The following is a 12441-nucleotide window of genomic DNA, read 5'->3' on the forward strand; positions in this document are numbered from 1 at the left end:
TCATCCTCTCATCAGCCCGCATCTCATTCATTTGTTCGGCTCCATCCTCCGCCGCTGCTCTGTGGGGAGCATTAAACTAGGACGTCATCACGTACCCTCTGAAATTTGACGTAATTGTTAATAAAGTATTTCCTCACTTCCGCTGTGGCTATAATAAAAGTTTATTTTGCAGTATGAAAACACAAAATATGATATTTAATGCAGTATAGTATCTGAACCTTTCACAGTGGTGGAAAACAACAAAGTACATTTACTCAAGTACTTGAGTATTTAAATTTTCTACTACTTTAAACTACATCTCACGGGTAAATATTGTACTTTTTACTCCACAACATTTATTTAACAACTATACTTACTAGTTACTTTTAGCTCAGATACAGACTTTTAAAAAATACATATGTTAATCTTATAAATTACAACATTGTGAGGGAAAGAGTAATTTCTCCTTTATGGTTTCATTTAGTTAATTGGTTTTGGCTCAAATAGGTCAAATTATCCAATATTTCACAATAAATAAATAAATGATATGTCACAGTAGTTTCTACTTTCTTTGCCTCCCCTCTTAGATTAGACTTGTGACCTTTTGGAGGGGGGCAACCTCCACTCTGGAAACCACTACACTAAACTACCCACAGTAACTGTATAAGTAGTTAAAAGCAGCTCCACCTTAACTGATGCATCAGTATTAACGATATAATCAGTTTTCTGCAGGAGTACAGCAGTTAAATGTCACTCAGAGAGAGAGAGACATTATTTTGGTCCTTTTTCTGCAGGAAAATGATTTAACTTTTGATTCTTTAGCTACTTTTAGCTAATAATACCTCTGTACGTCACTCAAGTAGTTTTTTAAGTGTAGGACTTTCACTTGCAATAGAGTATTTTTACACTGTGGTATTAGTACTTTTTAGTTAGGAACAGGATTTGAGTATTTCCTCCATCGCTGGACTTCCGGTGGTTTCAGGATAGTTAACCATAAGTGCTGATAACCAACCACAACAGCTGTTATTGTGTTATTTTGCTGGACGTCTCCTGGACAGTGAACAAAGGTCTGGTGAAACAGTGATGGAACGATGGAATTGATGATTCAAAAAGAAGATGGCATGCACACTGCTGAGGAACGAGAGGAGTCAAGAAGTGAAAGTTCATTCAAAATTCAAACTGAATGCAGGATGAGGTTTATAACAACAGTGAACGTACTGGAAGACATAATGTGCCTCTCATGATTGCCATCTTGTGGACATTCATTGATATAGCCAATACTGTCACAACTAGAAGTCCTGCATTCAAAATTTCAGCAACTAAATATCCGGAGTAAATTACTTATAATGCAAAGTGGCTATTGTCAGTGTTACAATATCATATTACTGGATCATTATCATTGATATATCAGTATGTAAGCAGTAGTTTAAAGTTGTTGTTAGTTAAGGTGGAACTAATTTTAATTATTTTATGAACGTTTGAGAGTTTAATCCACAACAAGGGATCAGATTCCAGATTCCTCTGAAATGTGGCTTTAAAGTACCATAAAATGGAAATATTGAAGTATTTTCTGTGAAGTTATGTCTTTCATTTCTTCCACTGTAATCAGGAAAACATCATTTCACAGAAAGAAAGATTACAGCCACCACTAACTCCTTACATGTACATATTGGCATAAGACTAGAGCTGCAACCATTCATCAAGTCATTGACAGAAAAATAATCTGCAGCTATTTTGGTAATTATTCATTAGATTGTTTTCATTGTTTTCAGCCTCTCAAATATGAAGTTTTCCTGCTTTTATCTGTATTCTGTCATCTCCAGTCATCCAGACATCTGAAGACGTGACCGCAGACTCTGAGGACACAGAGTCTGAGACCCTTTACAGACCAAACAGTTAATATAGTAAATAACTGACAGATTAATCGACAATGAAAACAATCTTTATTTGCAGGCCTACATGTTAGCAGTTTATTAATGTAAAATAAAATAAAAAACATTCTCCTTTAATGAGTAATCTGGTGATTGAAGAGGGGATCTGCAGAGCTTTAGTGTTTAACTCTGATGTAGGACAATTAGTAAAACCCTTTAATGAGCGAATGATTCTTTACTGTTCACTGCTAGTTTAATATAAAGTAGTTTGTGGTCAGTGTGCTAAATATGCGAAAACATTGTTGAGGTTCATTAAGAAGACAGTGCATTTTTAATTCTGTTACATTTTTAATCTACATTTTTCACATCCATCGGGCATATTTCTGATCTACAGAAGGTATGGAAGACCAGTTTCACAACCTTTGCCCAGATACAAACTGTTGACCACATGCACAACCCTCCCCAACTCCTCCAGCCTTTCATTTCCCACAAAGTGTCTCCGTCACACTGTCAGACAGACATCAGCAGGTGCCCGGCTGACATTTTCATAGAAGTCAAGTCAAGAAAAGCCTAAATGTAAATACAAAGTGCAAAATTTTTAAAGATTAAAGCAGCACATTACCCCATAAATATGTGTTATTGTTATTATTCTGATTATAATCTGCTTTGATTTCCTCACCACGTCACTGTCAACTGTTTAAGCTTAGATTTGTTTGATCTCTTCTCATTTATACACAACTAAACCAAACTGAACACTCTGAACTTTCTTATCTGCACAACAGACTTACAGACTCATGACATCGGATACAGGCTACCAGCAAAAAATTATATTTAGACCTGGCAAGAAAAAATAAAGCAGTTCACTTGATGCTGCTGCATTTTTTACAGTTCAAAGTAGCAACAGGCTGCAACTAATAAACCTATATTAACCTATGTATTGTATATGCCAAATGCAAGGGTTCAGCCAGTGTGAACAGATGACAGAATAACCTGCCTACATGTTGCAAATGCTTCATATGAAACACTGGAAGACCAGTTTTCTATTTCAAGATTACGCTGAGCATGAAAACTCAAGTCAAGCACGCTTGCTTAGAATGTGGTCAACAGAGCAGCGCTGAGTCGTGTTGAGAGGCTGAAGCAAATTCATCAAGATATTACAACAATGGATACTTTGGCAGAGGGTTTGGCACAGTCAGATATGGACACTGAGATGACGGCGTTGACACCTGAAGACATTACGGAACAAAACCTGGACGGCAGCGATGAAGTGGAGCACCTTCGAAACAGGTACAAATCACTTCTAAAGCTCAAAGTTGTTGAGCAAAATCCATTTTTTTCATTTTCAACTGATCCCCAGTCGCTCAGAGGCAACAGTTGATTTTACAGAAATAAATATGAAACTGTGAATTATTGGAGGAAGTTCCATTCGTGCCACCAACTGTGTGTGTGTGTGTGTGTGTGTGTGTGTGTGTGTGTGTGTTTATAAGTGTCTTTGGCTGAGTGTTGCAGTCTCATGCAACAGCTCTGCAATAAATCCCACCCTCATGAAGGCCTCTAAACAAAAACTGAACATTACAGCCTTCAGGGAAGGGGATTTATTACAGGACTGTTGTATTAGACTGGCTTAGTATCAGCTAGGTGTACCTAATAAACTAGCAACTAAGTGTGTGAAAGGCTGTGAATCAGGATTTATAATAAATATAAATATAATCACCTTAATATTGGTAAAAGGTCAGTGATTTTTTTTTTACATATCTTTCTGTTTTAGACATAGAACAAACATAATTTTATAATAATTTATAACATCAAGATGTACAATATTACAAAGGTGTGAAATGGAGATGGTGCTTAATCATTCTGTCGAAGTGAGAGTTAATTTTTTGAAGTCACATTTTAAAAGTTGCACCAGTTGTTTTCTCTCAATGCAAGAATGACGTGTATGAATTAACATATTTAAATCTTGTATGACGGGAGAACCTGAAACTTGCCATCCAACAGAGCAGAACGGACAGTCTCATCTGGGAATTCAGGGAAATTGATTATACTGATGACCAATATGCTCACATACTCAGGAACAGGTAACAGTCATCAGGCATCAAACGAGTGATTTGTGATAGAGTTTGTGCAGGTAGGTGGGGTTTTGCTGACTCTCAACATAAAAAGGTTTAGGATAAGAATGCAAAAATGTTCCTGCGTGGAGCAGTTTGTGAAAAGTGCTGAAACAAAATGTGCATTTCAGAAAGCATCAAACAACTGAGGCTTAAATACGCTTCGGAGGGGGGGCGTCTGGACAGATTTTGCTTCATCTCACGGCCATATTGTTTCCCTGTGCCTTCAGTTTACGCGAGGCCGTCCACGATGACAGCGTCCGGCCTAAGATGCAGTGCCTGATGATGGACTCCTCCTTCTCTATGGTGACAATGCAAGGCGAGGACAGCGGGATCGCATGGGAGACGACCCCAAGTCGCTGCACCACGCCGTGGGCGTCCGAGGCTGGAAACCCAACCGTGGATCTCAACTCTCTGGTTGCAGTCCGGCCTGCGACACCTGGGTCCGTTCCAGCAGGAAAGATTATCTTCGTCATGGATGAGGAGCTGATTTCAAGACGGAGGAAAGCCAAAGAGAGCAAGGCAGAGAAACAACGAGAAGTCCTCGTGCAGAGTTCTGACAACATCTCAGGAAGGCCGGAGTTAGTAGGAGTCTCACAGCCAAATGTGAAAACTGAAGACGGGGAGGAAGAAGAACTGAATGATCGTTTGGTAGATAAAGAGCAACGGCTGTTCAGCTTAGTGTCTGAGGGTTCTGAAATTCTCAACATTGTTGTTCCGCCAAAACTGGCTACTGTGGATGAAGAGGAGAGCAGAGAAATGGTGGACAACCTTTCTTACCTGGAGGACAGCCCTGTTCCTAGAGCCAGTGAAGAGACCCCTGATTACGAGCTGGCGATCTCAGCAGCAGGATCAGGTGCAGCAAGAATTCACCAGGTCCATCCTCCACCATTGAATGTTATGGATCCACCAGGGGCTCCAGTGGCCAGACCTGCAGCCAGGAGAGCTGCTGGCAATGTGGACTACTTCGAGGCGTTCACCCTGATTGATGCCCAGGCTCCAGGAAGTCCTGCTGTGATCGCACAGGGACAGGTGGAACAAGAGGCACAGGTCGCCACAGAGAGCGAGGACGCCAGGAAACCTGCACAGCCTGAAGACAAAACCACCACCTCAACATCAACTGTGGACAACGACAAGTCAGACACAATCAGCCTAGAGGAGATCACCAGCGAGCTTCTCGATGAAGTCTTCTATGGTGGGACAGAGAACTCCATGAAAAGGCTAGACAGAGAGGACGGATTGGCTGGAGGTGCACCCTCGAGGCTCCCTTCAAAACCAAGTGGCTCAACCTTGTTTGGAAGCCAAGAGGACATCCTGACTCCAATCTTTCTACCAGAAGGACCTCCCAAAATTATTGACCCCATTTTGCTGGAGGAGCCCAAAGCCATGGCCTTCCTTTACACGGACCTGTACGAGGAAGCCATCGGCAGTCGGAAGAAAGAAGAGGATGCAGAGAGCGTTACCTCTGAGAAGTCCTTCCACAGCAGGCACTCAGACCGGGAGGCCAGGGGATATTTAGAGAAATACGTCCTTATAGATGAGACTCCTGCGGTGGAAGTGGAACCGACCGATAAGGAAAGATGCCCAGAGGAAGGTCCTCGGGTATTGTCCTCAGATTTGTATGATTTCGGCAATTTGCAATCCAAGACTGAAAAAGGTGAGATGCCACATTCAGCAGAGGAAATCACAGACTTCTTCAGGTCCAGCGCCAATTCGTCTCCTTGTGACATAGAGCCTTTCGCTCGAACACTTGAAGAGGATGAAACCCAAGCAATGGCAAAGAGTAAAAGCAAGGCAAACAAAAACGTCTCCATCAAGGTAGAAAAGGTTTCTGAAATCCCAGTACATCAACTTAGCATCTCAAGCTTCGAGTTTCCCTCAGACGAACCTGACTGGGAAGGCACAGATGATCATCCAACAGCCCTGGATGATCATCAACACACAGATCAGGACTTCTGGAAACAAGATTTGGTGGTGCAGAAACCAGTTGCCCCTCCCAGGAGAAAGGCAACATCCTCTCCTAAGGCATGTCTGGACCTAACACCTCTGACTCCAGTTGACGTTATTATACAGGAAAAGGAAGAGGCTGGCGGAAAGGAGCAGCGGGTGGAGGAGAAAGAGACGGCATCGCCACCAGAGACGGCTGACGAGGGAGATGGAGATGGAGAGGAAACGATGCCGAGCTCCTGCAATGTCGCTCTATCTGAGAGCCTGTTGGCTGCAATGGAGTGCCCACAAACTGAAAGTGTACAAGAGAGCAACGAAATAACAGCTGAGGAGAAAGACACTAAAACAGACGAAGAAGAAAAAACAAGTGAGACTGAAGCAGCTACAGAACAAACTGAACCAGAAGAGGTCCATACTCAGTCGTCAGAATTGGCTAAAACAGATATCCATCCAGAGAAAGAAGGAGACAGCTCAACTGCCTCACCAACTGCACCAGCTAAAGGACAGTGTATCATACTTTAACTGAGCTACAGTACTCTCAACAAGTTTAACGTCAAGTGTCTTGCTTCTGTGTCCTTATTCAAGTTCTTAAAAATACAAGAGAGTTAGACGCCAATCAGCTGAGATAAATTCTTTAAACTTACTACAAAAAGAGTGCAACATATTTTACATGTCAGTGTAGTTTTTATAATTTGTACCTGCCTGCACTCTTACTGCACAAATTCAAAAATCACATGGATGGAATAACCAGGCGAGGATATTTTCCTTTGTTTCTCCGGTGTAGACGGGTGGCAATAGTGCATGAATCCTGTCATGTTTGTAGGGACAGGTTTGGGTTATGAGTGTGAATAAAAAGGGAAGAGTGCATTTGTCTGTGTTTGTGCAACGTTCGGGTGGATCTTCAGCTATAAATAAGCCTCTCTGGCTGTTAACCTGACACCTCGTCTCAGCTGTCTGTGTACTGCGTGCCCTCTTGTAAACAGCCAGTGTGTGTGTGTGTGTGTGTAAAGTGTGTGTGTAAAGTGTGTGTTATACCTGCAATAATTATTTTTTATATCAACTAATTCCTTGTTTAATTATTTTTGCGCTCTAAAACTGACAAAACTGCAACACTGGTTTATGGCCGTGTATAGATGTTTTTTAGCTGATCAAAAGGAGCTGTTTTTAGACTGGACAGTGCAGCATTTACCCTACACATGTGGCCATTAAAGCAGGTTTATGGGAAGATTTAGTTGCAAGTATCATTGCTTCTAGGCCTGAATCCAATATTCCCATCTGGAGCTCAGCAGTGATTCTGTGCCAGCTGACCTTGAAGAAGAGAATGAAAACACATTCCAAAAATCAATGCACACATACACAAATGTGCTGGAGAAGTAAAGGTGTGGCTTAAGTTTGGGATTTTTGTTGGGCAGAGTAATGGCTATGCATCCTGTTGGACCTGTTATTATCAGGTTAAAAGGGCCTTTGCGACACCTAGTGCTACAAATAATGCAAATAAAACACCTTTTTCCTCCACATCGACAGGTGGCAGCAGTGAGTTGATGGCTTACTATTAACATTACCAAAACAAGCGTTAAGGCTATAGATATAGAGCTGATAGAATGTATAGGCCAGTTCAGCCAGCCAATAGATATTTTGCCAATTTCCCCCACTTACTTAAGTGCTGTGAGGTAGACGAGTATTAAATTTTATATAATAATAAAATATGTTGCAATTGAACAGAATGAGATTTTAAAACTATGTTGTTAAGTGACATTTAACCAACGCTGCTAACATCTCTATGTAGCTGTGAAGGTAGCTAGCCGCTACTTTAGCTAACAATTGCTGTTTGAGATGAACTTTACGAAATGTTGAGAGTGGAATTAAACACAAACTCATTAATACAAATTGTTCAGTTAAGCCTCGAAAGGCAAATAGCTTTCTGTTAAAATAAGCTTCCTATCCTGGGCTAAATCAACCGGTTCTCGGTCTTTCTAGTCAGTCTATCTCTATGCCAGAGGTTCCTCGTCGGCGCTGTGTTTGACTACTTGGATAGGTTAGCTTTTGCTAACTTTACAATGGACGGTATCTCTAGTTTTTGCTCGTCAGTCAGTTCTGAAGAAAACGGACCAGACAGCCGCGACAGCCCCTCGATGGAAGATGGATTAGTCGACGCTTTCGGCGACCTGGCTGCCCTCCCGGTCGAGGTTGGCGAGAGAAGACCGACGTGTTTACGTTGCCGGTGAGCTGAATTAAAGTGAAGCTAATGTTAGCTAGCCAAGTTAGAGTGGTTGGACCAGACGGGAAAGAAACCATTCCACACCCCCTTTCCATTTTCTTCTCCTCAAGTAACTGGCATGTTTTTATGAGGGAGCAGATTTATGTCGTTGCAGAAAAGCTCAAGACCAACTGAAACAGATGAGATGGGATAGGCTGGGAAGTAACAGGGCAATCACAGCTTCACGTCTTCAACTTTCCTCCCATGTAGTCGCCCTCAGAAGGTGTGTCTCTGCCCTTTTCTTCCACCACAACCCCTGGAGGTGTCTACATGTCTGTACGTAGTGCAGCATCCTGCAGAGGTGAGTCATTAAATATCAAGTGAGACTGCATGTTCAGCTCAGAGATTGCATCACGTTATCAATGTCTACCTGTAGAGGGTAGGTCTAAAAACAAGAGTCATTTGCCTAAATGTCAATTTAAACTGTTTGTCTTTGTTGTAATCATCCTCCTGTTCATACTGGCCATTCAGAGATCACTTTATGGTGTATTTCCAGTGTTAGTTATGGAGGACAAAAGCACAAGTCATCTTTCCAAAGTTGATCTGAAGCTTGTGTGAGACTTCAACAGTCTTATAATAAGAGTTAGAAATTGTTTGACACATATAACCGTTTCACCCTGAGTTTCACCTCTCAGGCAACGTACAGGTTGCGCCAAACCTACGGACAGTAATCTAAAAACTACTCACCCTCCTTTGCATATTATTTGGGGAAAACCCCTTTTTATGTATAATAATTTCATTTGTATCAAAGGTGACATATGTGATAGTATTAGTCCATTACACAAACTTTACAATTAAATATCATTCAAAGCTGTTTTGTGATTAGACCTAGATGCCATTTATTATTCTTTTGGAATACACAAAGACCAGATTTAGTATGATGTTATTTGACAGGTTGATATGAATGTATTTAGATAAATTGCATTCATCTTTTTTTTTGCAAAACTTTGTCCCAACATCTAAAACTGAATGTAAAATGCTCCTCCCAGTGAGATGCACATTTTCACTATTAATCAAACATGCCAGATAATCATTAGCATTGGCAAATCTTTATTTATCAGCTATTCTAACCTCAAGTGTACTTTCAGGAGAGCAGAGTACTTCGCACAGTTCCTCTACTTGCTGCTTGTTTGCCACAAGGAAAATGCAATGTTATAGTTGGAAGGAGATTCAATGAGGAGAAGTAAGCATTATTTTTTGATTTCACGTCATTGCAACACCATCGTCTGTGGATTCTCAAATATACTTAGTTTTTGTTTCCATCTTTTTTCTTCTCAGGCACCCAGAGCTGGCTGCGGTATGTCGGGACAGCAAAACGCTGATCCTCTATCCAGGCCCCAAATCCCACAACCTGGAGGAGTTGGTGAAATATCAGGACGTAGGCACTGTGAAACATAATGTGATCATCATCGACGGCACCTGGAGCCAGGCCAAAAACATGTTCCTCAAAAACAGCCTGTTCCACCTGCCCAAGCAGGTGTGTATAACTGTAACACATTAAAGGAGAATGAGGTTAGATATGAAGAGAACAGGAAATTCCTTTTTCTAAAAGAGTTATTAATTTGCCCCCTGCTGTGCTCACTAAGGCCAATGACAGATATCTTAGACAATGTGAAAATGGTCTTTGTATATCAGCCTAAATCACAGAATCTTGAGGGAACGGAGACGAGTGCCCTGTCCACCTGAGACGGTGCGAAGTCTCCAAATCCTCCCACTGGTGGGAAAGCTGCCTCACCCACATGAAATGACTAATTGAAACTCAAAGCAAATTAAAAAAAAATACCTCTTAAACGTGGGCAAGTGAACACTGTGGACTTGCTGTTAGGAGAGTGAACAGTGAGGCTGATAGCAATTAGATTAATTAAAAACAGAAAGTTGGATTACATGACCCCGCCCACCACTAACAATGAAAACTAAGGTGATTACTGAATATCAAGGCATTAAATGGCTATTGTTAAAAAAGTCTCGACTTTAAATAGCATCAAAAATGAGGTTTGATTCCATCAAAATCATAAGGATAACATGATGAGAAACGATCTCTGTTGCCTCTTATAGGACAACAGAGAGAGAATGCCACACTTGCACTGCTGATCGCCTCTGCTTTGGTTTACCAGGTCCAGCTCAACAGGACTCTGTCCAGTCAGTATGTGATCCGCACTCAACCCTCCAACATCTGTCTGTCCACGCTGGAATGTGCTGCTGTCGCCCTGTCCATCCTGGAGCAGAATGACGACATCCAAGAGGTGACTTAGCGAAATAATTATGCTTATTGTATGAGAGCGTCCATCATCTGTACTTTTTGTTCCACTGAATTAAACTTTAAACTATTAGACTATTGACTATTTAGACATCCAGCATATACGTAGCAATGTTAGCATTCAGTTGGTGTCATATCTGTGAATGTAAGTCCAATATTCACTCTCCAGCTTGTCTCTTACTGTCCAGCTGCTGGTTGATGCAGGTAGTTTACAGTCGGGTTATCAGACTCTTTTGCTGGAAACAGCTGTGTCTGTAAACAGGCCTGGTGAGAGCCATTCGAATGAGCCAAAACAGTAAAGTTGTAGGTTGTAAAAACAAAACAAACAGCTCAAAAGAGCAGCAAAGTTTGGAGATAAATCTCTGTATGTTCATTTCTACAAACGACTCCTTTAACAGACAGTAAATGGCAATTTGATCCGTTGTTAACTGATAAGTGTGCAATCACTGAAGACATGTTACCAAATACACACAGTACATATTTTCTGAGCAGTCCAGTGGACCAAACAGGCTGCAGTGTAAAATAAATACATTTCTTGTGTTTCGCGTCACTTCTCCCTGTCCAGGTTCTGCTCAGGCCCCTGAAAGCCCTGTGCTCCTTCCAGCTGCAGCACGGTGCTCAGATCCATCATAGCAAGGAGCATCTACTGAAGAATGGCATGTATGACAAACCCATGCCCAAGAACAAGCGCAAGATAAAGAGGATGGAGAAACTCGTCAGCGACCACAACATCTGCCCAAGATGAGGGAGCGACCGAGCAGAGAAACGGGGCTTGACTCATGTCGGTGTACACGGCCGTCCAGCTGCACAGGACTGTATCATCAGAGCAGCGTGTCGCAGAATCAGGGTGCAGGCATGGAAACCACTGGGCTTCTGGGAGTTTTTCTTCTGTTTTCAGATAATTGTTGGTAAATGTAATTTATGGATTTGCCATTAATTTAAAATAGATTAATGACAAGTTAAAGTTGTCATGTAAATGTCATGGTGTGACAGTAAATCAGGTTGCATTGTTTTAAAACAAGTTTACATAGTTCCTCCCTGCACTTTATGAACACTATGGGGGTTCTGATGTGGTTGTCTTTACATGGCTACAGCTGATCACATCTGGAAGGGCTGATTCCATTGGGGTTTTTTTTATACTTCTATATAAACAAAATCTTCATTCAGATACTTACAAATAAAAATACCTCTGAAGCACATGTTATGTTCCATGAAACTAACAGAAAAGAGGAAAAAAAGTGACATTTCACTTAAGAGTAATTCTGTCTACGTAAGGTTCTCTATACCATAAATAATGTCTCAATAAAATACCAGTCAAAAGTTTGGACACACCTTCTCACTCACTGGTTTTTCTTGATTTTTATTACTTTCAACATTGTAGATTCACACTGAAGACATCAAAACTATGAAGGAACACATTTAGAATCATGCAGTAAACAAAAAAGGGTTAAACAAACCAGAATATGTTTTAAATTTTAGCCACCTTTTGCTTTGACCACAGCTTCATGAGGTTGTCACCTGAAATGGTTTTTAATCAACGAGTGTGCCACGTCAAGAGTTATTTTGTGGAATTTCTTGCCTTCTTAATGTGTTTGAGAACATCAATTCGATTTTATTTATAAGTGCCAAATCACAACCGAAGTTGTCTCAGGACATTCTCCATATGGAGCAGATACAGACCAAACTCTTCATCTACAGAGATCATATCTAATAAAGAAGTTGTGTGGTTCCAGTTTTCAACTTGGTCATGTGTTCAAGGCTCATTTTACAGACTGAATTAATAAGGTGCACACAACTTTTTCTTCTGAGGTTTTGAAGTTCCTTCAAAGGGATTCTGAGATCCTGAAGTTGCAAATGGCGGACCCACACTGGGCAGCAAAGAACATTTCAGACACTAGACTGCAGTAAAGTGAAATCTTTCTTTCAGGCAATATTTTAGAAATGTTGAAATAATAGCATGGATTGTTTTTCAGTGTTTTCAGAGAACATCCACCTGTATGCAACAGTTAGACCTAAAAGGAG

At 41.1% G+C, this 12441-nt stretch overlaps 1 protein-coding gene across 1 annotated transcript; it reads left to right on the plus strand.

Moving 5' to 3' along the window:
• Positions 1–7946: 7946 nt before the first annotated feature.
• Positions 7947–12040, plus strand: dtwd2 (DTW domain containing 2). The gene is made up of 6 exons (XM_041960395.1): positions 7947–8126; positions 8373–8463; positions 9251–9345; positions 9441–9639; positions 10277–10405; positions 10985–12040. Exons 1-6 carry the CDS (start codon positions 7963–7965, stop codon positions 11162–11164), a joined length of 858 nt encoding a protein of 285 aa, XP_041816329.1. The 5' UTR covers positions 7947–7962; the 3' UTR covers positions 11165–12040.
• Positions 12041–12441: the final 401 nt, after the last annotated feature.

This window comes from Chelmon rostratus, chromosome 19, assembly GCF_017976325.1.
Source record: "Chelmon rostratus isolate fCheRos1 chromosome 19, fCheRos1.pri, whole genome shotgun sequence".
NCBI classification, from domain to species: domain Eukaryota; kingdom Metazoa; phylum Chordata; class Actinopteri; order Chaetodontiformes; family Chaetodontidae; genus Chelmon; species Chelmon rostratus.

What these genes read in the sequence shown, in the direction of transcription:
- dtwd2 (XM_041960395.1), top strand. Translation starts at nt 7,963, where the DNA reads ATGGACGGTATCTCTAGTTTTTGCTCGTCAGTCAGTTCTGAAGAAAAC. An exon ending in TAGTGCAGCATCCTGCAGAG is followed by an intron (nt 8,464 to 9,250) that starts GTGAGTCATTAA and finishes GTGTACTTTCAG; the next exon opens with GAGAGCAGAGTACTTCGCAC. An exon ending in AGGAGATTCAATGAGGAGAA is followed by an intron (nt 9,346 to 9,440) that starts GTAAGCATTATT and finishes TTTTCTTCTCAG; the next exon opens with GCACCCAGAGCTGGCTGCGG.